General features: G+C 37.7%; 1 protein-coding gene across 1 annotated transcript in view; it reads right to left on the bottom strand.

The window, feature by feature from the left end:
- ARHGAP42 (Rho GTPase activating protein 42) overlaps window positions 1-26785 on the bottom strand; it is a 164607-nt gene that overhangs the window by 56243 nt on the left and 81579 nt on the right. The window contains exons 5-7 of the mRNA XM_081327736.1: window positions 23523-23594; window positions 7005-7106; window positions 3906-4016 (exon numbers count right to left, since the gene is read on the bottom strand). Of these exons, the coding sequence (XP_081183862.1) occupies window positions 3906-4016; window positions 7005-7106; window positions 23523-23594 (285 nt within the window). The remainder of the gene's footprint in view (window positions 1-3905; window positions 4017-7004; window positions 7107-23522; window positions 23595-26785) is intronic.

Below are 26785 nucleotides of genomic sequence, written 5' to 3'. Positions count from 1 at the left end.
TCAGGGCCTTTTGTCTATTGTGATTTCAGATCATTTTTTTCCCTAAGAAGCTGATAGTCATGTCTGCTTGCAAAGTCAGCAAGCTGGCTGCCCTCAAGGTGAACCAGCCAGATCTTATTTTTCACAAGGATAAAGCTGCCTTTTGCATTATTTTTGACAAAGCTTGTGATTATATACTACTGTAGCCAGGAATTAATTCTACCTCTTTTTCCCCCCCATACCTGTTGACTCCTTTAAATTTCAGGCATACTTCACTAGAATATAGAACACAGAACAAGAGGGTTGGAAGGGACCTTGGAGGTCTTCCAGTCAACTCCCTACTCGAGCAGGAAACCTTATACTATTCCAGACAAATGGCTGTCCAATCTTTTCTTGAAAACCTCGTGACAATCTGTCATTCTCCATCAAAGTAGAATACCTCTCTATTAGATCAACATACCGCCATAGGTTTGGCTTATGACACTTTATGGCCTTCATAACTTAACCCTTCGCATGCATTGTTGGACCATCTGCCATTTACCTCAGAGATGCTACTGCTAATTATCTGAAGATCAGCTCCATGATCCCAACCTTCAACCTTCAGCCTTCACAAAGCGCTGTAAGTTGGCATTTAGGCTGGAGTGTAAACTGGTTTACACAGGCCAGTTCATTCTTCACTTATTCTGATACTACCTGCCCTTGCATTTGTAAGTATTTCACCTACTTATGAGATGCACAGAGATCAGAAATGAAAAGGAACATATTATCTACCCGTAGTAATGCTTCTTCCAAGAGTCGTTATGCTACACCCTAACCCTTCTATCCCAATGCAGGGAATCAAAACTTGCCATTTTGTAATCTGTTTTATTTCTAGCTGTATCAGTTCAAGAAACTGTGGAGAAAATGCCTATGTTCAGTGAAAAAAAATGTCTGAATAATTTTTTATAGCAACACCACAGTTGCAGGTTAGCATCCTGTTCCTTACATTGTTTGAAGTCTTCTTGGTGGATCAAGTAGCATTCTTGGATAGGCAATCCAAGTTCCTATATAGGCCAGGATGGCTCTCCATCTATAAACAACTTGTAGACATTTAAACAATGTTTTCTACCAACTTCACGTTTTAAAGGAGTAAATTTAGGTCCTAGGAATAGTTGGAATTATTTGCTGAGCAGGGCAGATTTCAGGGGAAAAAAAGATATGAGCTTCCCACACCAGAAAACCTATCACAGGGGTGGGCAACTATGGTTTCTTTACGGCCTGTGGACTTCAACTCTTAGAATTCCTGAGCTAGCTGTGTCATTCTGGGAGTTGAAGTCCACAGGCCGTAAAGGAACAATAGTTGCTTGTCCCTGACGTATTATGTCCCCGTTTTTATTCTTCAAATTTATGGACTTTCAACTCCTCAAATGCTTCAATTCCATAGTAATAGCCATACTGGCTAAGGAACTGAGAGTTAAAAGTCCAAACATCTGGAGAATGTCCAGACTGGAAAAAGCTGCTGGAGAAACAGCCACCACTTTAAGAGCCACCCAGCTTCAGCAAAACCATCCTAAATAAATTTCTTCTTGGCAGATAAACTTGAATTGTTTAAGACTACCCCTTCTAAAAATATATGCACAGACGAATACCAAAGAACTCCTGATAACTATTCCACTTTTTATTGACAGAGTGATGGTTATCAAAAGTCACTTGCCTCTCCTCTCTTGCCAGATTGCCAGCAACTTTGTTTAAAACTGATTATTCAAATATATTTCGCGGTAGCTGTTACTTTTTCTCTCTCTTCCCTAGTTTTTTTAAAAGAGGAACTAGGAAGATAATAACTGCTTGGCTGATGAACTGAAGGGTAGAGGTTAAATTCCTACCAAAATCGTCTTCCTGTGAGAATGAGATGACCAAACAATCTCAGGGTCAACAACATTACATAAAAATAAATACAAGACTATTTGAGGTTTCAGATACTGTGTTTTGTTGGCTGGAGCCTTAAAGTTACTGGCACACTCATGGTTTGAGCTGTGTTAAACTTTGATTTATTGAACTGGTTAATTTAGGGATTCAGAGAAAGGTTAATGTTTGTGGATCAACATATAATTATCTCCAACAAAACATTAAACATGTTCATCGCTGCACAGTTGCAGTACCAAGTTCCAAACGAGCCACTATAGATTAATTACCACATTAATTACTTATTAATTCAAATCCAAGGTTTTTCAAAAGTGTCATTTTGTACGATTGGAACAATCGGGGGATGCATCGTTATATGCGAGACGGCTCATAATCTTTTGTGGCTCTACTTAATAAAACAGAACTGTTTATAAATACACTTTTCGTGAGACATCAGCTAAAGTGGTTAAGCACACATTCTCATCTACAGTTAGAGATCTCTTGAAAATGGTTATGGGGTGAAATTGTGTCACTAGCAGTTGTGCAATTAAAGTTTGCAGAACTTCTCTTTTGCTTGTTTCTTGTAAGGAAGACTGGTAACTGCTGCCCTTACCGTGCTCATCAAACCCAAATCCTCTGAAGCTGGGCCATCAATGCAGCCACTGAAGATATAAATTTTATGCTTTCAGTCATTGTGTTTTGCTATATCCTGACTGCTCTGAAAAGAGTCAACAGGAGGAAGATCAGAATTCAGTTTGTGGAGTCCTGATGTCCTCTAAGCTTGGTTGTTTGCTCTCAGATGTTTCATGTGGGGTTTGCTTATTTGTCCTCGACCTACGACCACAAATAAGCCCCAAATTTCCATTGCTAAGTGAGACATTTATTAAGTGAATTTTGCCCCATTTTACGACCTTTCTTGCCAGAGTTGTTAAGTTATTAACATGGTTGTTAAGGGAATCTGGCTTCTCCATTGACTTTGCTTGTCAGGAGGTCGCAAAATACGATCACATGACCACAGGCCACTGCAACTGTCACAAATATGAGTCCGTTGCCAAGCGTCTGATCACATAACTGTGGGGATGCTGCAATGGTTGTAAGTGTGAAAAACGGTCATCAGTCACTTTTTTCAGTGCTGTTATAACTTCGGACAGACACTAAACAAACTATTGTAAATTAAGAACTATCTGTACTCACTAACACTGATGATGTTACCTAGTTGGACAATGAAACATCAATAAGCAAACAACCAAGCTCAGAAACCACCAAGGACTCCACAATTCATCCCTGAGATACATATATTCTCTTTTTTTCAGAGTTCAATTTTATCTATATTACGCCCCCTACAACCTGACTTTGGTCGAATCTATTTAGAAATTATTTGTCTGAAATTATTTGCTAAAAGAACAGGGCTGGAGCATAATAGTTCCACTTTTATAAATATTTTCCATATTCTTTTTTATTATTCTTAAATAAAAGGTCAAATAGATTTATTGAAACCTGAAGAACAGTTTCTCTGGCAAGCATTTTAGCCAATTTTTACATTATGAAATTCTGGTTGCACAAAAAGCACTGCCGTTAAAATGTCACACAGATAGATGGCAAGCCATATGCAATTTTATTCCACAGTGGATGAGAAAACCTTTCTGTGAACTTTTTTTTTTAAAAAAACATGATTTAGTTTAGACTTTCAGTTGTTTATGGGAGAAATTTGCTTCCTTAATTGACTAATATATTTTACCTGATTTGCATTCCTTGAGAGGGTATAATTCTGGTTATTAAGAACTGCATCCACTAGGAATCATAAGACTCTTTAGAATTTCACTAGCAGGTCCTTATTAAAGTAACCAATATTTAGATAGCTTGACCGCTAGTCAGCTTTAGCTCAGTTGAGATGTTACAATCTACATTTAGGAATATAGAATAACAGAGTTGGAAGTTGAATATTATGGAAAAGTAGCCTAGTCTACCAATCCTATGAATTATTTGTATTTTGGTCTGTATGTAGAAGCATGTTGGTTATAGCAAATAGGATTATTAAAACTTACAGGCTCAACAAATTCAAACTTCTTTCTCTCTTGTACTTCTTGGATTTTGAAGACGTATTCTAATGATGCTTCATAAAAATTTTGATGTTCTCTGTCAATCTGGGTATCTGCCTAAAATTGAAACATAAAATGATTGTAAAATATACAGTTTTATTATTAGTGTTGTTATAATTGCGTCAGGAAAGTCTTCTGAAACAGAAGCGCCATATCAGTTTAATATATCCTATAAAAAGGAAACACAAGATAAATTCTCATGGTTAGGCATTCTACTGGATTAGGAGAAGCAAATAAATAAAAAGAAATCTATAGGAATAGATAGATCAGCATGCAAATCTAAGTACTGCAAAGTATACAATCATCTGAGATTCACATTTCCATGAAAGGAAATGCAATGACCTAATCAAAGAGTTGCTACAATAAACTCACTCTTATTTTCAGACATGATGAATTATTTGGTCTGAGAACTATTAAAAAAAAATCAGAGCAAGAAATAGTTCTTAGGGGTTTTTTTTTGGGGGGGGGAGTTACTTCCGATGTAACTTAGTTTTATTTAGAATTTTCTCCGATCAAGAACATAAATGATTATGTTAAAGACTGGAGTAAGTTAGATCAAACTCAAATTAATTGTTAGACGAAATATATTCCTCTTATGGAAAAGAAAAGGAAAAAGTACTATATCAATCTCCATGAGTTAAAAGTGAGCAGAGGTTCATTGTGTAATCATGTGCTGTCTGTCTGTCTGTCCGTCCATCCATCCATCCATCCATCCATCCATCCATCCATCCATCATCTATCTATCTATCTATCTATCTATCTATCTATCTATCTATCTATCTATCTATCTATCTATCTATCTATCTATCTATCTATCTATCTATCTATCTATCTATCTATCTATCTATCTATCTATCTAATATAAATAATGATGGTCAGCCATCATTATCAGAACTCAGATTCAGAAGTATAACAGAAAGGATTATAAAGAAAGAAGTTAAAAAGAAATGCACTGTCCCTCACAAATGTACATTAATTCTACAACCCACATCTAAAATTTATTCAGTGAAATATGGATAAACGATAAAGTCAGTCTAGAAACTATTTATTATACGATCAAGATTTATAAAGCAAAGATTTCAAAGAACTAAGGAATGCATAGGGCATTTTTACTGGTCTCAAGCCAAAGACAGATACTTCTACTAATCCCATTGAATCAATAGTACTTTAGTAAGATCATTCAGTAGATGTCCAGAGGACTTATAAGCAATTAATGTCCTTGACTTTGGGTAACTGTCTATTGAGATAAAGTTAATCACAAAAAAAAAACTTTAGCAACCTTAGAGAACTTCTGGAAAATACGGAGGACAATTTTGGGGTTCAATGCACCAAAAAGTAAGGTATAATCCAGTCTTTTCTATTATGGCATTTACTAGGTAGTGGTAGTCCTTTACTTATGAACACAATTGAGCCCAAAATTTCTGTTGCTAAGCAAGATAGTTGTTAAATGAGTTTTTCCCCACTTTATGACCGTTCTTGCTGCATTTGTTCAGTGAATCACCATAGTTGTTAAGTTAGTAAATTGTTAAGTGAATCTGACTTCCCCATTGCCTTTGCTAGTCAGAAGGTCACAAAAGGTGATCACATGACTTTGGAACACTTCAACCATCATAAATTTGAATCAGTTCCCAAGTGTCTGTATTTTGATCACCTGGCCATGGGGATGCCTCAACTGTGAAAAATGGTCGTAAGTCACTTTTGTCAGTGCCTTTGTAACTTTCGAACTGTTGTAAGTCAAGGATTACCTGTACATTGGATTTCCAGTATCAGAACAAGCAGCACAATCAATGATCAGGGAGTGTGAAGCATATTTTCAAAACAATTGGATGACATCATGTTAGATCATGCTAGTATGAATGTTGGGTTTCACCCTACGGATAATGGTAATGTATTCCCCATGAACCAGACTGAAGGATGTTTATAGGGAGTGGAGGATGATAATGTTGTTGAGGAATAAATCATTAAAAATTGCAAAGCCCAACAAAAATAATAAAAAAGTTAGACTTCTGACAGTCATACCCTACCCAACACTTTCACCCCCCCCCCTTTTTGGAATGAGTGGGTGCGTCTGTGGGCAACATTCTAGAATCCTCAGTGGGCTATGAAATGTTTAGCTTGACAATCTAATAGTGAATAACAGGAAATAGCAGTAATCTGGTGATTTTTTCTACTTGCTGTTCTACTCTTCTGTTATAACAGCTGGAGAAAAAAATGAGACAGATACTAGACCAAGCACCACTACCAATCTGAAGAAATAATTACTAAAAAATGACATCTCTGTTCTGCAATGTACCATTAGCAGTTTTGTTTCAAACAATTAAAACTGATGTTTTAATTGAAATAAAATTGTTTGACAAGGGCACTGGACTAGAAGACCTCCAAGGTCCCTTCCATCTCTGTTCTTCTGCTGTTTCAAAATAATGACAAATCTAAACATACAAATAGTGCATCCCAGTCTTTCAACCCTAAATTCAATGGCACGAGGTAGCCTAACTTTTATCTGACAAGTGATCATTGTATATTAATTCTTTTAAATTCATGGAAACTAGCCAAGGAGAGAAGCAACCTAGAACTAAGGAGAAACTTCCTGACAGTTAGAACAACTAACCAGTAGAACAACCTGCCTCCAGAAGTGGTGAATGCTCCAACACTGGAAGTTTTTAAGAAGAGACTGGCCAGCCATTTGTCTGAAATGGTATAGGGTTTCCTGCCTTAGCAGGGGGTTGGACTAGATGACCTCCAAGGTCCCTTCCAACTTATTATTATTATTATTAACCCTTCTTCAGTAACCTCTTGTCAAAGATAACATAAAGGAAAAAATAAATAAATCCAGAACTTATATATCTTGGTCATAAAAGAAACACAGTCAGACATATTTAAATTATTAAAACAGACAAACACTCCTTTAAAAACAACATCAACTTGACCTCATATATTTATTTCAAATTACTTTCATTTCTGCTCTGTGTAAAATATTTTCAAAATATATTTTGCTTTCCTCCTTTTACAGTTGAAAATACAAAATCCCAGTTGCAAAAAACTTACATCTTGCAGGTGTGACTCCTTTTTCTTAGCTGATAAATTTAAGTGCTTCTCCAAAGTGGAATAATACTTTTCACTTTCTTTGTCAAACTTCTTCTTTCCTTCCTGGAAAATAAAGACACTTATAAAAATAAAGAATTGTAAAATAAAAAAAATGCTTATGATATAAAGTTAAAAAAAAGTTCCTTTCTCTGCCCAGAACTTAGAAATGGTGGCTTAAATATGAGAGATCAAAACTGAACAATTGCTGTGAAGACGCATAGTTTAAATGCAAAATGTGTCATTCACACCACTTCAATCATTGTTTCTATAATGAACAGACTTTAGATTCAAAGAGAAAAGGCAACATCAGAACCTATAATTGCTGATAAGTTAGTAACTCCTTAAACCAAATGTGTTTCTCTCCCCCCCCACAGGATTGCAGTTTAGATGGGCATGACAGTTGCATGATATTGAGAAAGGATGCAGCTGCTTTAAAGAGTTGCCAAAAGGACCCCAGCATGCCCTAAAATGTCTTCTCCTTCAGAGCTGAAGTCCTCAACAGCCAATCATATGATGAGTTGTTACAGGATAGCACCTGACGGGAGGACAAGAAGCAATGGATGGAAACTAATCAAGGAGAAAAGCAACTAGAAATAAGGAGAAATTTCCTGACAGTGAGAACAATTAATCAATGGAACAACTTCCCTCCAGAAGTTGTGGATGCTCCAACACTGGAAGTTTTTAAGAAGAGATTGGACAACCCTTTTTCTGAAATGGTACAGAGCAGGGTGTCAAACTCGCAACATCACGTGATGCAACATATCGTGACTTTTTTCCATTGCCGGCAATGGGGTGGGTGCAGTTTCGGCACGACACATCTGGCCCACGGGCCTGCCTGAGCAGGGGAGGTTGGACTAGAAGACCTCCAAGGTCCCTTCCAAATCTGGTATTGTATTGTATTGTACTGTATTGCACTTTCATAATTGGTTCCCATTATATGACAGCAAAGAATGGCATCCCCCTTTGGATCTGGTGGACCCAAAGATCTGAAAGCCCCAAATTATGAGCACATTTATATGTATGCTGGATAAATTAAAACTAAGTAGAATGATGGCAATGAATGCTAAGCTAATGCTAATGCTACCATGCTGTCTGTAATTATCAATGGCAAAAAGGGCAAGATATTATTCTAAATACCTCTCCTAGTCTGAAATTATTCAATACAGCATACTAGGTATGTGAGAATGCATAATGATAAAGCACCTCTTTCCATGTCCAAGTCATGCCGGATGCTTTACACTAATGTTTGGGTATATTAGGCCTATGGAAAATAATGTGCCTTATAAAGACAATATCTAGCATGATAACTGCCTATGAGTTCTAAATAAACTGATTTTCCTCATCTAGCTGAAACAATTATACAAATGAGCATTAGTATGAACCTAGCCATCATACATGGATGTGTTCGTGCATTGGAATAATGGATAATGTGATTTCTTTGGTTCTGGTTTGTAAACCATGATTTCTGGTTCCTTATCAATGAGCTGGAGATCAATGATGTGGCTGAGTAGGTCATGGCCTATAGTCTCCAGCGTACTTCTCTATGGTTTGATGATTTTGGGAGATCATCAAATCACAATAGATGCTTTGCTTTCATACAAGTGTTATGTCAATTTCATTTTTTTTTACATTTGCATTTAAAAAAATGACTGAAATTCTGAGTTGCCATGAATGCCTTCTGAAGGTCAAATGGGTCATAATCATGTAGGTGTCATATTGATCTGTGAGCTTTATGGTAGTCTTCACAATCAGCAAAAACATCCTAAAGTTCTGAAAATATTTAAGAAAAGTAAAACATTCTGACTTTCAGGGTTTTTTTAAAGATAGGAAGCTTCATTCTTCAATTAATGTATTACTAGTCACCTGCCTTTATGTTTTCTTTATACCAGCAAGGCAAAATTCTCATTTTGCATTATTTTATATGGATAATTAGATAAACAGAGTTTTAATTAAAAGAAAAAGAACATAAAGCAGGTTAGTTTTTCAAACAGAAAAAAATCATTAGGTCAGTTTTGGAAAATGTTGATGACTCAGTTGGCACCACAGCCCACATCCAGACAGAGAAGTCTGGCTCAGAGCAATGTTGATCATTAATTTTTTCCTGAATACCCATATCAACTTTTTGGGGAGAAAGGGGTGACAAACAGCTAGTGAAAAATCCCTACTGATCCATTTTTAACTGTATGAGATTATCCCTTGCAGGAAACATCCAGGGACAACTGGATATAAATTCCGGTATGATTTGGCAGGAAGCATAAGATGAGCACTTTTATGCTTTCACATGTCACTCACAAACTCTGCAAGATAGAACAAGTTGGTTCAAGAGCCAATAGCTCACGTTGTTAATGTTTATCTCTTTCAGGAAGTCTTCTCATTTTACCCCAAGTCATTTTTCAGGTGAAGTCAACAATTTCATATGTATTCCAGCTGTATGTTAAAATATACAGAAGCCAAGCAACATACACAGCTGCTGAAGTTTAAACTAAGTTTACAAACATAACTTTGGAAGAATGGAATTCAGAGCAAGGGAGAGCTAATAGCACCACACATCTCCATAAATACAGAATGAGCAATTGTTGATGCTGTTATCAAAATTTCAGTTTAATATAAAAATCAAGAGGAACAACTGGACCTTTGTTTACAAAGAATTCCAAATGTTTATTACACAATAAGTGGAGAATTTAACAGAAGTTATACTTGGAAAGTTGGAAGTACTGACTCTGCTTATGTTAACTGAAACTATTCTTGATAAGTACCTCTCACTGAATTGTTCAAATTACATCACTCTTTTACAGATATCCATGTGTTCACTCTCTCCTACTTTATTAAGAGCTGCTGTCACGGGATGCCAACCTGAGTTCAATTAACTAAGGTTATCTTTTCCCACAGATAACTTTGATTACCTGGCTATCTGCAGTAATATGGTGTCATCTTTGCTATCACTGCTATGGGTCAAGATTGAGGGTGCTCCTGTGTCTACTGCCTAATCTATAAATCTAAAGCAGCACTTATATGATCTGAGAATCCTTTGCCCAAAATTTTTATAAGCCATTCAAAGATCAGGTCAATGCAAAGGAAAGATAAGGAGCAAACAACAGACATTTTGTGTACAGACCAACCCAGGCTGTGTGTCTCATAATAGAGATGGGAAAGATTCATGTTTCAAAATCTAGAATATCCCTCCTAATCAGTGAATAATGTAGAAAACTGAGATGGACTATTAATATTAGTATTTCAAGCAGTATAATCTGGCAGTGGATAATAAGTTCTTTGACTATTGTGAAGAAAGAATATGCTGAATTGTTCAACATGTTAAAATGAATGTTGTCATCTACTAAACCCCAAAAATAACTTATAAGGAAGAAACAGTTACCTTAGGAGAATATAAGTAGGAGAGTCTAAGTAGGGGAACAGAGAAAAATGGATCTCTCTCTTTAATTATCCAGTTTGCCAACATATTTGCAACAAAACCCAAGAAATTAGAACATGTCATGAGTAAGTCAGTTCAGTGGAACAGATCATAGTATTGTTCAATGATTGATGTGATGCAACTGTTGGTACCCTGAACTATGCAAGGGGAATTTCCCAGTGAAAGCAGAATTTCAGCAATGAATTCTTTACAATACTGGGTCCTATTAATTATATTGTTTCACTCAACCAACTATTTGTAAAAATAATGCTAGCCTGTTGTATAAAATCTGTAGCTCTGTTCATAAAAGGGCCTTGTTCTGTGTGGCAAGCCGTTTACTTGCTTGCAAATGCCATGAATTTCACATGTGTCAGCTCTACAAGTATTAATGAAAATGGTATACCGGTAGATACATTTCTTCGAAATTTAACAAGAAGACAACATTAACTGAAAGTCACATTTCTGTTTCTTTTGAGTCTGTCTTTGTCTTTTGGCAACTGCCTGGACCAATCCCTGCAGTCAACATTTTGGCAGTGGTTTATCATTGTGTTTTTCTTCCTTGAGCTAAGAGACTCACTAAGCAAAGTCCCTCAACCGTGTCCCAGTTTCTAGCCTGTGGCTTTTAACACCTATACCAAACTGGCCCTCAACAGAAAGTATTAGTATTTTTTATTTTTATTTTAATTCCATTTATATCCCGCCCTTCTCCGAAGATTCAGGGCGGCTTACAAACTTAGCAGTAGCCTTCATTCTATGTATATGCCTGCTTATTAGGGCTTTTTCACACACACCCCAAGCGACATTATTACAAAGTCAGCTTAATTGCCCCCAACAATCTGGGTCCTCATTTTACCTACCTCGGAAGGATGGAAGGCTGAGTCAACCTTGAGCCTGGTGGGATGCGAACCTGCACTAATTGCAGGCAGCTGGTGTTACTTAAGGAGGCATTAGCCCACTGCTCCACCAAGGCTAATGCCTCCTTATTGTACCGTTTAGTGAACCAGTGCAAATTTGATTCACTGAAGAAAAACAAAACCAATACTTAGAAGACAACAAGTACCTAGAAGCACTATTACCATCTTGTAACCTATGAATTCAATAATTGGCGTAGTGTTCTATACTGAATTATACTAAATTATGATAATAAGGACATTGTCACATATGCTGCAGATAAGTAAGTAATATGTAAAACATCAAACTGGGAAGAAATAATGATAATTTCATCACTAACTTGCTCACAGCTCTATAAATTGCTGATTGTTGGGTTTCTTACAAATAATTTCCCTGTATTAAGTCTCACAAGCCACAGGACTGTAGCCTTGAAATCTCAGCCATGATTTGCATGCAAAAATATGCAACCACTAACAAGTTATGAAGTAGAGATGAGCAGATGCTCTTTATGGATCAGCACAGAAACTGCAAGATGGAAATTCTTCCCAAACCTTATTTCCAATTACAAGATAATATCATATATTTAGCCTGATGATTTACCAAGTAACACCTAATAGTATTTTCTGGATTTGCTTACTAGTTTTTTGTTTTGTTCCTGCCAGGACCTGGTGCTTGTGAGGTATTTTTTTGTTGTTGTTGGTGATGAGAAACAGATTGGGAAACTAATGGCTTTTGTTTTTGAAGCCGAGAGGTCTTTGTTCCTGAATATAGGTGAAATCTGACACCAATTATACTTGCTGCTAATAAAGGCATTCCGTCTACAAGAATGGCTGGAGATTAAATTATAAAATAAAGATTCTTAATGACTTAACCATTTGGTACAGGAATTTATTCTGGTGGATTCCACAAAGGGCAAAAGATAATGGTATTAACCTACTGGGGGAAAAAAAACAAAAGCCACAGTAGGTTGAATACTTTGCATTCAACAAACCGTCTCCCTCTCTGGGGTTCTCCGGAATTCTTCATCCACTGTGGGGTGCTACAAAGAACAAGAGGTGCGGGAAATTTAATTTAATTTAATGAGCTTCCTCTGCCTTAATTTTCCGGGGGGGGGGATTCGATCTTTCCTGGCACCTCTTGTTCTTTGTAGCACCCCACAGTCGATGAAGAATTCTGGAGAACCCCAAATAAATTCCTCTACCAAATGGTTAAGTCATTAATGTGCTTTGATAAACTGTAAACAATTCCCAATGTTACCTACACACAGTCAATGAAAATTCCAACCTCCCTCCAAGAAGGGGAAACAAAAGATAGTCTGTTACAGTAAGGGCAATAGTTCACCTACCTTAAGATTCAATGTTTTTTGAAACCATCTCTTTTGGAAGAAAAAAAAAGAACTTAACTATGATTTCCTGTTACCAGATCATCCAGTGACCTGAGAGGTCCGTTTACTGGAAAGCAGCAATACCGCTTTTTAATTGTCTCTATTCTTACCACATGCTGGCATTTTTTTTTTATTCCAACGCCAGAAGAAAAGTACATACCCTTAGTAGTAAAGTACTCTTAGTAGATGTCAAAGCCATTCATCACACATTTCAGCTGATTTATATCTTCATTTTTATTGAGACTTAAGATCTCACTGTTGAGAATTTCTCAATAAAAAAATTAGTAAGCCAGTCTTTTCAGCTTTGGAAATAAAACTACTTGACAAATATTCCCAGAACACTTCTAAAACAAAACCACTAACTTTCAAATTTATGGGTCAGCAAGAACAAAATGCCCAGCTTTAACTGCCAATAAAAATACATGCTTTCTTTTTAATGGAAGCCCCCATTTCAACCTCTTAAGATTCAAAGAAAATCACAATAAAGGTGGAAGAGAAGCAAAAGTCCATATTTTCTAGCAGCAAGGGGATATGTTTTGTGGGAAATCAGAGCATTTTCAACTATGTCAAGAAATCTCTTCTTACCTGCCTCCCAAAAGCAATTACTTGTACTTCATAGTCAATAAAGTAGTAATATTGTATGTCACTATAGAATACCAGCATTCTTTTCATAATCCTTTAAATCCTTTTTTCCCCAAAACAGCACAAAAAGAAAATCCTACTCCCAATAAAACTGGGAAATAAAAAACAATTTTTCATTCACTATAAGCATTTGTTCCTGCCTGTCAAAATTAACTGCTAATTCTTTTGCATTTGGGATCCATTTGTACCTTAGTGTACTGAATCCATTGTTGTGCAATTCTTCTTTAGTCTCTTAAAATGATACAATTGGAAACGTATACCAATTTAAGAGAAGCTGCTGTTTGGGGTCCTTTTTGGATGAGCCTAGTAAGATTCAAAACTTAACATTAAGAAAACCAAGATCATGGCATCCGGCCATCTCAATTCCTGGGAAATAGATGGGGAAGAAATGGAGGTAGTGACAGATTTTATTTTCCTGGGCTCCAGGATCACCGCAGATGGGGACTGCAGCCAAGAAATTAAAAGACGTTTGCTCCTGGGGAGGAAGGCCATGGCAAATCTAGACAGCACACTAAAAAGCAGAGACATCACCCTGCCAACAAAATTGCATATAGTCAAGGCCATGATCTTCCCAGTTGCATTGTATGGCTGTGAAAGTTGGACCATAAGAAAGGCTGAGCGCCAAAGAATTGAGGCCTTTGAACTATGGTGCTGGAGAAGACTCCTGCGAGTCCCTTGGACTGCAAGGTGTTCAGTCCTAGAGGAGATCAACCCTGACTGCTCTTTAGAAGGCCAGATCCTGAAGCTGAAACTCAAATAATTTGGCCACCTCATGCTGGGAAAGGTTGAGGGCAAGAGAAGAAAGGGATGACACAGAATGAGGTGGCTGGATGGAGTCACTGAAGCAATAGGTGTGAGCTTAAATGGACTCCAGAAGATGGTAGAGGACAGGAAGGCCTGGAGGAACGTTGTCCATAGGGTCGCGATGGGCGGGACACGACTTCGCAACTAACAACAACAACAGTAAGATTCAGTGTAGTTTGTAAATTGGACCCTCTGTCTTGAGATGGGTTTGCTGAACCATCTGCATTAGAAGTTTGCAAGAATCAAAACATGGACCTTTCACATAATGGATATTCTGCCAATATTCAAGCAATACTATATCTATACTATATACTATACTATATCTCAGGAAAATACTGTATTTCAAGCAATACTGTATGTATCTCAGGGAAAAAAATGGGTTTCACAAAGTATACCTGGTTGCATATCTTGAATAGCATGTGGTGGACATGTATGTTGAGTGTAAGGCAGGGAAAAAAGCAGCAAATTCAAATGATTAATCAATGTTCATTAATCTCATGAAGCACCTATAATCATTTCTTTTGGAACAGATTTGCTTCATCCTGTAAGACTGCAGGGGCAGGAGTGCAAAGAACTACTTACTTACTTTTACTTGCTTACCTAGATTGGGGTCCCCAACCCCCAGTCTGTGGACCAGTATCAGGCCATAGCATGCCAGCAACCGGTCCGCACAAACAAAGCCCCATCTGTGAGATGCGGGAAGCACACAAAACCATGCACCCTCTGGTCCACGGAAAAACCTCTCTCCACAGAAGTCCACAAGTCATAAAAGGGCCAAGTTTGAACCCCCCCCTGCTTTAATCATTTGATCTATTTAACCATCTACTCTGATTAGCAACAGCTTTTTTTTCTTATCTTCTTGTCATCAGGGATTGAAACAGTGATCTTCATGCTAAACATGTGCTCAACTACTGAGTCACCACACAATAGGAAGTTGTGTGTGTAATACTTGCCTGGACAAAAAAAGAGGCAGGCCACTGTGGTAAAAAGGTATCATTAATAGTAAACATTTGCTTACAGGGATATAACTTGCAAAAACATGTTACTGATGAAAGATTGCTTGCTTATCTCAGGAGAAGAAGGAAGTATTACAGACTCCCAAGTTCCCACAGTGATCTTGAAATCCAGGTTGAATTACATGGTTGGAGAGTATTAGAAGTGGAAGATGACTTGTTTTGGTTCCCTGGAGATAGCAAAAGAGCTTAATGCTGGCATAGGATTAACCAAGGAATCTTGCTTGCTTGCTTGCTTCCTTTCTTGCTTATTTATTTGCAAAATTTATTGGTCATCATTCCTTTTACCACAGGGTAACTCTGGGTGGCTCATAATATTAAAAAGATAGGTAAAGGTAAAGGTTCCCCTGCACATGCGTTCTAGTAGTTTCCAACTCTAGGGGCCGGTGCTCATCTCCGTTTCAAAGCTGAAGAGCCAGCGCTTGTCCGAGGACGTCTCCGTGGTCATGTGGCCGGCATGACTAGATGCCAAAGGCGCACGGAACGCTGTTACCTTCCCACCGTAGTGGTCCCTATTTTTCTACTTGCATTTTTTTACGTGCTTTCGAACTGCTAGGTTGGCAGGAGCTGGGACGAGTAACAGGTGCCCACTCTGTTACGCGGCACTCGGGATTCAACCCGCCAAACTGCCGACCTTCCGATTGACAAGCTCAGCGTCCTAACCCACTGAGCCACCGCGTCCCATTAAAAAGATACAACTGCCCAAAACCTAGATGATATAAATAAAAGACTACAAAGATCCCAATTACTGAGCCGTAACCAAAAAGATGGGGAGGAAGGGAATAGAATGAGACAGAGGGGTGGGTGGGAACTGTTATTAATCTATCAACTACCCCCAATGTAAAATTCATCCGTTGGAGTCTCAAGCCAAGTGGCTGAGCCAGGCTTTGAAGCTCTTGCTTAGTGTTACTTTCCCACAGTCTCTCTGTGATTAGTTCAAAACAATATAACATAATTTTAAAAAAGAAAAAGAAAAAAAACAGTTTACAGTAGCCAGGTTTTTTTTTAATGAGAGATAAAAAGGATTGACAAATGACTTGAAAACAAAATGTGCATCAAATAAATTGGGGACATAGCTCTTAAAAGCAACTACATCTTTCCCTAGGATTAGACAGCTCTCCTTTTGCAATTCTGTCACAATTGCAGACAAAGATACTTTTGGTGTAAAGGAATTGCTAACTGTTGTTACTTATGAGCCCATGTAAGTACCAAAAGACTTTTTCTCATCGAGTACAAGATATTTTTGGTGGTTTAATTCCATTTTTATCCAATTATTCTTCTCAAATATTTTGGGAAATTCTGGGATTTATAGTCCCAACACATTTCTGGATTGGAAAAGAGTAATTTAAATTAGATTAGATCCACCAATATTTCCTTACAGAGCTATTTACCTCTTAATTATTTACTGTATATAAAATACTTATTTTTAAGGCTTAAATTTCTTTCAAAATTTCACAGCATGCCAAACCATCTAGTTATTATAAGAGAAGGAAGTGAATTCTCTATCACTGTTCTACACATTTTCCCTACAAACAATTATGTCATCTCCTTTATATAACCCCACCCCCCAAAAAACAAATGTTTAGCTTTTTAAAGTGATGTATCTCATTCCCTTGATCATTTTGTTTGCTTTTTACATGACCTTAAATTAAAGAGGTTGAAGTCACAAACAGTGGAAAATATTACTTATCTTATAAAGTGTTTGCAGATTTATACTCCTCTTTGCTAACATTCTCTGGGATAGAGAGAGAATTGAAAACCAAAAACATTTATTTAACACAGCATCTGCTAAATATAATTTTTTTTCCATTGCAACTATCAAGTAACATCACAGCATAAATCCCTGTAGTTTTGAGCCAGAAACTTTCTATCGAAAAACAATCTCATGCTCATCATCAAAGATTGTATACAAATGTTTTCCTGTTTATAGAAATGGGGAAAACAAGGGGGGGAAAACAAATGAATTAATCTGAAGGTTAATCAAGGCTGCCCAGCCCTTTACTTATGTAGACTAATCAATTACTATCAGATTCTGATATAACGTTGTTTTATGTTATGCTATAACATCTCTATTTGGAACACAGAAGGCTTATCTAGTGTACATGATTACCAGATAGTAGACAATAAAAAAAACCAACCAAGATCAGAATCAAGCAACAAGCAAAAGGAACACTCTTCTCAAATTCTTCAGTGGCTGGTATCAGAACTCCAATTGTTTCTTTTAGAAGATGTATAAGATGTTATAAGACATAATGGATATCTATTGCAACTAATGATTTATATAGCGGCTCACCTTGTGCTACACTACTGGGGGGTAGCTAACAATAATAATAAAAACAGAAGCAATAAAAAGAATTCCAGAACAGGAAAACAAATCAAGAAAAAACTGCCTCCCAATCCATAACTATACCCTTTCATCTCCAAAATCCTTAGATTCCAATCCCACTGTCGTAGCACTTGTGTGAAAAGCCAGCTGTTCATAACTTGCTGGAAAGATTAAGTGGATGGGATCCTACCAGAGCTTAAGGGGAAGGGTCTTCCACAGGGCAGGGGCAGCACAGGAAAAGCACAGTTCCTAGGTGGGATTTAAGAGTAGGGACCTGGAGCAGGTCCACTATATCTAATCTAGTAGAATAAGCAAATACCCTAGGAAGAGGGTAGTCCCACCAAGAATCTGGCTCGGTGCCATATAAGGTTTTAAAGATGATAACCAACACTTTGAAGGCACACAGAAATAAATTGGGAGTGTTTAATGTCCCATAATCTTCAACAACACACCTTCAATAATGTTATCCTTCTCAAACCCAAAGAACCAGGACCACACATTAAGCTCCAATTAAGTTGATTTATTGCTCCTATCTATACACAAGAATCTAATCACCTAATGGTCAACACTTAACTGGTGCTAGATTCAATGCAATCAAGAGTCAATGGAATTCAACGTGTTGGACATAGAATGTTTATGGGAATGTAATGACTCTAGTCCAGGGGTGTCAAACTGCCGCCCCACAGGCCGGACGCATCACAAGGAAACCGCGCCCACCCCATTACCGGCAATGGGGAAAAAGTTCCAATACGTTGCGTGAAGTCATGTGACTTCGCAAGTTTGACATGTCTGCTCCTGGCTGATTACTCTCTTGACTTCGCCTCCAGGCTTTTCCTGTCCTTCTCCTACAATCCTTTAAATATTTGTCTTAAGCATCCAGTCCGAGTTGGAATTCTCATTCAATTATTCAATTGTTTTCCGAGGAGGAATTGTTAGTTTAGTCCTCAACAATATATCTTCTTCAATGTCAATTTTTTGCTTCAGTGTGCACCTGTTTGCATTTATTGTTTTAATGCCTACCATCACCACCCCTTCTTGTAAAGGTAAAGGTTCCCCCACACATGCGTGCTAGTCGTTTCCAACTCTAGGGGCTGGTGCTCATCTCCGTTTCAAAGCCGAAGAGCCAGCGCTTGTCCGAGGACGTCTCCGTGGTCATGTGGCTGGCATGACTAGACGCCAAAGGCGCACGGAACACTGTTACCTTCCCACCGGAGTGGTCCCTATTTTTCTACTTGCATTTTTACATGCTTTCAAACTGCTAGGTTGGCAGAAGCTGGGACGAGTAACAGGCGCTCACTCTGTTACGCGGCACTCGGGATTCAACCTGCCAAACTGCTGACCTTCTGATCGACAAGCTCAGCGTCCTAACCCACTGAGCCACCGCGTCCCTTTACCCCTTCTTGAGAGTCTCTCAAAACTCTTCAGAGTCCCATTTTGTTTAACTGCTCTGACAAACTTAGTCAATGGAGAGCATGAAAAAAAGGCCTGCTCATCCAATATTGGTGATGTGGAATCCTGAACACCCAACTTCTAGAAGTGTACACTTCCAGTTCCCAGAATTCTCCAGGCACCCTTGCTGGCTGGAGAATTCTAGGAGTTGAAGTCCACACATCTAAAAGTTGTCAAGACTGAGAAAGTGGAACGCGATATGATCTACAAGGATGACGACTTTGGTCAAGGGCTATGTAGAATAATGAACCTAACATTGTACCATTGAAGCACAGCCAACAATTATGTATGCTAAGCTTTATGGAAAGCATTACGTAGCGAGAGGTTTTTTGTTTTTTTTTAAACTAAGTTGAACTGCAAAGTGAGAATATAGATTTTTTTATCATTGTATTCTCTCATCAGAACATTATTTTATTTTTAAAAAATCATATTATTTTAACAGCCAAACCAATTGCATTCTACCAGACCAGGCTGAAACTTACTTAATTATTTAAAGCACTTATATCTTGCTCTTCAGTCTGGAAAGCTCTTAGTGTGACTTACAGAATAAAATCATAAAAAAGAACACCAGAACATCGCTTCCTCTCAGTCTCCTGATTTAAAACACCACCATGTTGAAGGAACAGAAAGGGGAAAAAAAGCTTCAGTTATTTGTCTGGAGACTAAAGTATCTGCTACTCAAAATAATTTGGCAAAATTGCTTTATTCCTTACATATAGGCATGTGAGCATTTTATAAAAGTTTTCTGCTAGCTGTATAAGAAGTCCTCTCTTCCATGGTTGGCACAGAATCACTGCAAATCATTCTTCTCCTCTATCTGAATTTCTGTAGCAAATAGGAAAGTGAATCAGAGACCAAAAAAGTTCTCCCAGCTATACAAATTACTCTCCCCTGTTCTGGCATCTTTTAAAATTATTGCTCTCCAAAGATTCTAATTAGCATAATTGTTTTTCAAAACTGTCTCATAGGAGAAGGGTGAACAGGAAATAATAATAATCATAGGATTCAATAAGTGGACAAAAATGCAGTCTGAACATCTGGCTGACTGTGCAACAAACCATTATAATAATATTTGAACACCATCAGCATTGACAAATTCACCACCAGTCAATTGCAAAGGACACCTTTAATGGGAACAGCTTACATCCTGCGACGATACTTCAAACACCATCAAACATCAACATCTGCCTATCACAGGTCTTTGGGAAGGACTTGAATGGAGGACAAAAATGCCAAATGCAGTCCAAATAGGTGGCTGACTATGTAACCAACCATGCTAATAGCAACAATAATAATTGCTTATTAGAAAGATAAAACAGTCTGGAGTGTGAATGTGGCAGTACCTGGAGACGGCAGAAGAGAAGAGAAAGAACTGGAGAGAATAAGAAAATATAAAGACCCACAAATAGAAACAGAATGACAAAGTGGCAAAAGAGAGCTAAGGTACTACCGATAGTAATAGGTACCTTTGCTGCAATCCCAAAATAACTGGAAGACCACTTGAACACCATTGGCATTGACAAATGCGCCATCAGTCAACAGCGAATGGCGGCTTTACTTGGAACAGCTTACATCCTGCGACGATAACTGTAACACCATCCACATATCCACATCTGCCTATCCCAGGTCCTTGAGAAGGACTCAAGAGCTGTAAAAATGTCAAATCCAGTTTGAACATCTTACTGACTGTGTGACGAACCATAATAATGCAATAGCAAGCTAGTAATATGATAGGCAGATACTATATCTGGAAAAGATAATCAAACAACAAATCAGCGAACACCTTGATGCGAACAAAGTTATCACTAAAAGCCAACATGGGTTTGTCAAAAACAGATCATGCCAGACAAACCTTATTGCATTCTTTGACCAAGTGACAAAACTAGTGGACCAGAGGAATGCTGTAGATATAATTTACTTGGACTTCAGTAAGGCATTTGATAAAGTAGATCACAACCTACTACTTGATAAGATAGAAAAATGTGGGTTAGATAGCATCACCACCAGATGGATTTGTAGCTGGCTGACAGGCCGTACTCAGCGTGTGGTCCTCAATGGAACTGCATCTACATGGAAGGAAGTGTGTAGTGGGGTGCCCCAGGGCTCTGTTCTGGGCCCAGTGCTCTTCAACATCTTCATCAACGATTTGGATGAGGGGATAGATGGGGAACTCATCAAATTTGCAGATGACACCAAGCTGGCAGGAATAGCCAATACTCCAGAAGATAGGCTTAAGATACAGGAGGATCTGGACAGACTCGAACACTGGGCACTATCTAACAAAATGAAATTCAATTGTGAAAAAAGTAAGGTTCTACATTTAGGCAGGAAAAATCAAATGCACAGGTATAGTATAGGTGGTACCTTGCTCGATAGTAGTAACTGTGAGAGAGATCTTGGAGTCCTAGTGGACAATCACTTAAATATGAGCCAGCAGTATGCTGCAGCTGCCAAAAAAGCCAACACAGTGCTAGGATGCATTAACAGAGGGATAGAATCAAGATCACGTGAAGTACTAATACCACTTTACAATGCCTTGGTAAGGCCACACCTGGAATACTGCATCCAGTTTTGGTCAGCACGATGTAAAAAAGATGTCGAGACTCTAGAAAGAGTACAGAGAAGAGCAACAAAGATGATTGGGGGACTGGAGGCTAAAACATATAGGGAACGGTTGCTGGAATTGGGTATGTGTAGTTTAAGGAAGAGAAGGGTGAGGGGTGATATGATAGCAGTGTTCCAATATCTCAGGGGCTGCCACAAAGAAGAGGGAGCCAAGCTATTCTCCAAAGCACCTGAAAGCAGGACAAGAAGCAACGGATGGAAACTAGTCAAGGAGAGAAGCAACCTAGAACTAAGGAGAAACTTCCTGACAGTTAGAACAACTAACCAGTGGAACAACCTGCCTCCAGAAGCTGTGAATGCTCCAACATTGGAAGTTTTTAAGAAGGGACTGGACAGCCATTTGTCTGAAATGGTATAGGGTTTCCTGCCTTAGCAGGGGGTTGGACTAGATGACCTCCAAGGTCCCTTCCAACTTCTTCTTCTTCTTCTTCTTCTTCTTCTTCTTCTTCTTCTTATTATTATTATTATTATTATTATTATCATCATCATCATCATCATCATCATCATCATCATCATCATCATCATCATTATTATTATTATTATTATTATTATTATTATTATTATTATTATTATTATTATTATATGGTATTATGTTTATAGGGCTCTTTCAGGAATTGCAACAAGATCCCATAGCTTGAAGATCTGGGACATTCTGAGATGCCATAGAAATGTGAGGTATTGTTAATTCAAGATATAGATACAGAGCCAAATCAACAGAACAACAAACAGATCTGTTTCTTTCTCTGCCAAAAAGAATAGCAAAGCAGAAGGAATGCAGTGCTGGGCGGAAGAAAGGAAGTGAAGAGCGAAGAAGTCTTCTTTAATGTCTTAAAAACATCAGAGCTTGCTCCTCCATCTTCTTTGATGCGATGCAGATTGTTGCAAAGAGGTCAGGGAGCACTTGAACAAATATTGCTAAATATTATACCGCACAGATAAAACTGAACCACGAGAGAGAGAGCTGGGCCCTAAAAGCAGACAACACAGTAATCCATGATTTCAACAACATTACCAGCTGAGTTCCAGCTAACCACACTGACCAAATAAGGAAAGTGCCTACATGCCTGGAATCCTTTCCCAGTTAGCTCATTCTACTTTTTTCCCCCTTTTTTCCTACAATTAGGGAATATAAAAGAGAGAGGTCATTCTTCCCCTTCCCCATACTTTCTGGCTCAGATAAACTCGATTGCCAGGCTACCCAAAGCATATTGGGATTTGCTAATGGTAGGGAAAGCAAGAGATTCAATGGCGTTAACAAAAACTTATCATATACTCCAGAAGTGGGCAACCTACTCTTTGTTCTTCACATATTTTGATCTACAATTTCTATTACCTTCCAGCCAGCATGAGCAAAAGATGAAGGGTCTGCAAATTAGAGTACAGGTAGCCCTTAAATTCATTTAGTGACTGTTTGAAGTTACAAAGCCACTGGAAAAAGGGACTTGTGACTGCTTATTGCACTTGCGACTGTTGCAGCATCCCCATAATCACGTGATCAGTGTTCAGATACTTGGCAACTGGCATGTATTTGTGACGATTGCAGCATTCCCGGGATCGTAAGATCCCCTTTTGCGACCTTCTGACAAGCGAAGTCAAAGGGGAAGCCAGATTCACTTTACAACCATCTTACTAATTTAAGAAGTGCAACGATTCACTTAACAGCTCTGGCAAGAAAGATCAGAGAAATGGGGCAAAAGTCACTTAAGAAATAAATGTCTCACTTAGCAACAGAAATTTGGGGCTCAACTGTGGCCGTAAGTCAGGGACAACCTGTAATTTTTATGACATTAGCTACCAAAAGTCTTTATTTATTACAGGATCACACAAAAAACCAACCAATGAAGAGCTTCTTAGGGCAAGAAAAAAGATATAGCATATAAAAGATATAGCGTATACAACAACGTCGTAAAAATAATAGTGTTCCTTAACAACTCACTTTTGCTGCACCTATTTGCTCTTTACGAAACTTCTCAAGTGGTGCTATTAAAACATCATCCGCATTCTGGATCTGAAATACAAAAGCAAAAATAAAATAAAATAAACAAATCATTATTTCAGTGTTAGGATTTTGAAGCAGTTCAGTAGTTTTTACATTTAAAACACTAATTCCCGAAATGGTCAAATACTCAATAACCCCAGTGAACCTATTAGATGAAATATTTTCAGAGCGCCTGCTAAGTATAGAAATCACAATTTAACTAATAAACATTTTATATAAATCTCAATCCCCATTTACTAGGGACACAACAAAGTTTCAATTTAATTATAATCTGAATAGGATGAAGTATGCTTATCTACAAAATCTTCAAGACACTTGTTAGTAGTATTAATAATTATATTCAACATTACAACTGTGGCCTGCTACATGGCATCATGGTTGTTTAAAAACAATTGCAGCCAGCCCAATTGTTTCAACTGCATTTACATACATACCCACTGCAACAGTGCTTCCCAAACCTCAGTAAATTATCCCAAACACCCTATGAATCTTGGAGTTATGATGGCAACTGGAACTACCCAGGATTGCTGTTGCTAAATGATGCAGTCATATGATGTCATACATTATCAGATTGCTTAGCAACAACAATTTCATCCCCAATTGCTATCATAACCTGAGGTCTATTTATATATGCACCCAGGAATTCATTACACAAATGACAAGAACAGCATACTGTATAACATAAGCATCATGAGAACACTAGCATGAATTATATTTGCGTATTATAATGGATGTTACAGAGGCTGCCATTGGAGATCTAGGCATCTTATCTATAATGACTCTATACCTATAAGTTCTTACTTTGATTCATTCATTCATTCATTCATTCATTCATTCATTCATTCATTCATTCATTCATTCCATTTGTACTCTGCCACAATCCCACAAGACCACGCTTAACTTGAGAGCCTTGGTGGAGCAGTGGGCTAATGCCTCCTTAAGTAACACCAGCTGCCTGCAATTAGTGCAGGTTCGCATCCCACCAGGCTCAAGGTTGACTCAGCCTTCCATCCTTCCGAGGTAGGTAAAATGAGGACCCAGATTGTTGGGGGCAATAAGCTGACTTTGTAATAATGCCACCGGGGGGGGGGGGGCGAAAGCCCTAATAAGCAGGCATATACATAGAATGAAGGCTATTGCTAAGCACATTTGATTTGTGCTTAGATTGTAAGCCGCCCTGAGTCTTCGGAGAAGGGCGGGATATAAATGGGATTAAAAAAACAACAACTTCCAAATCTGTGAATTTCTTGAATAGAAAACATGCATCACTGATTTCTTAAAATACATTCAGTGGCACAACTAAATAAGTATTTGCTTTTAAAATATGAATGCTTCTACTATATTTATTACCAGTAATTCTTTGGACTGGAAACTTAATCATCCCATCTGTCCCCAACTTCTATATTTGTACAGCTGAGACTTTTTTCTTTAAAAATGCTTATGAATATTTAAAGAGAAAAACACTGTAAAACTAAGCTCCCTGAGCTGCAGTTATTTTGGAGTAATTAGACTTTAGTGTTTGAACATTGATTCATTTCATGTATTTCAGTGTTAAATGTAGGATATTAGGGCAAGAAAATTGCCCGGAGCAAAGTTTTATATAATCATGTAGACATCATAAATATCACTCATATTTGGAAGATAAGCACTTAGCAAGACAAATGAGCAAAGGCCATAAACACTGAGGATATTTTATAATGGCTGCTTAAGAGGTCCTAATGATCTGAGGGGAAAATTCCTAAGATTAAAGTACTGCTTTTGAAATCAAATGCAATATATAAAATTCATATGTGTGGAAATAAAGTAAATTTGGATTATGAGACATAACTGAGTGTTCTTTGCAATAGGTGCTCAGGATTTGGTTAGGAATTATTTGCTAGACTTAATATAAAGGCATTATTTTTCCAGCTGGAGAGACCAAATCCTCACAGGGCTCAAGGAACTTATTTCAAAATAACTGCAATCCTCCTATTATCTTTTCCCAAGGAAAACACAAACTTGTCTCTGCTACTTCATTAAAAAGTGTGTATTTAGGGTCCTGAGCCACAAATTGGTAGCTTACCTAAAGCTGAATATTTCACACAGTTAAATTTGTTTCTGAGTGAAAGTGAACATTGTAGAGGACTACCTAGCTTGCAATTTCACAAAAAGTCAAAGAGATGCTAAAAATACAAAATGTTAAGTATCTTTAGTTAATATGAAAACGATTTCATTTTTTAAAAAAATATTCCATGTTACTTTTCTCTGGAATTCTTTAGAACAGGGGTCTTCAACCTTGGCAATTCTACGACCTGTGGACTTCAACTCCCAGAATTCCCTAGCCAGCCAGGGAATTCTGGGAGTTGAAGTCCACAAAGTCTTAAAGTTGCCAAGGTTAAACTAGACTCCTAGTTTAGAAGTCTGCTAGCTGTGATAGCAATCCTGCACTGCTATGTTTCTATGCTGGGCAGAGAAAACGCGAGGTACTTCTACTAATTACTGGCTTCATATGTGCAATTTTTCCATCGCTCGTTTACTCACCTCAACACAATTCTTGATCAGCCAATGATATCTTTCTTATATTTAAAAGCAACAAAACTGTTTTACAAGCACAGATTCTTTTGGATTCTTGGTGTTCTCTTGAGCTTGCTTCTTTTCCTGCAGATGTTTCATTACCAGGCCAGGCAATAGTATCACTGCACTGGTAGCTTGGAAATGAAACATCTGCAAAGAAGTAACCAAGTCTCAGAGAATACCAAGAACCAAACAGTTGAACCCTGAACAACTTATATTCTTTATTATTGATTCTCATTTACCTAAGGTCCTTCATTTCAAAATCATTGTAGACTAACTTACTGATTAAAAATATTTACTTCAGTAATAACGTCTGCTGTTATAACTGAACACTTCTACCTCTTTGTAACAATAGTCATTTTGTTTCTTGATGTACTCCATCTGGTGATATCTACATATACCTATAGTACTGGTTATTTGAAGACTGTGTTACCAATGAATTGCAAGAATAATGAAACCCTTAAGATGCAGCATTTGTCTAGAAAAAAGAATGTGGAGTTTCTTGCAGAATAAAGACTAAAAGAGATAAAGGAGTTTATTAAAAATAATTTAAAATCTGGTGATGAATTCAATTCTTTCTTTATCAATGGATCCAGAGATATCCAAATCCTTTAAATTTAAATAAGTAAATAAAAGTCAGTTCCTTT

This window comes from Vipera berus (assembly GCF_964194415.1).
Source record: "Vipera berus genome assembly, chromosome: 4".
Lineage (NCBI taxonomy): Eukaryota > Metazoa > Chordata > Lepidosauria > Squamata > Viperidae > Vipera > Vipera berus.
The sequence above is the reverse complement of the archived record's forward strand: the minus strand, read 5'-3'. Positions and strand labels throughout refer to the sequence as shown.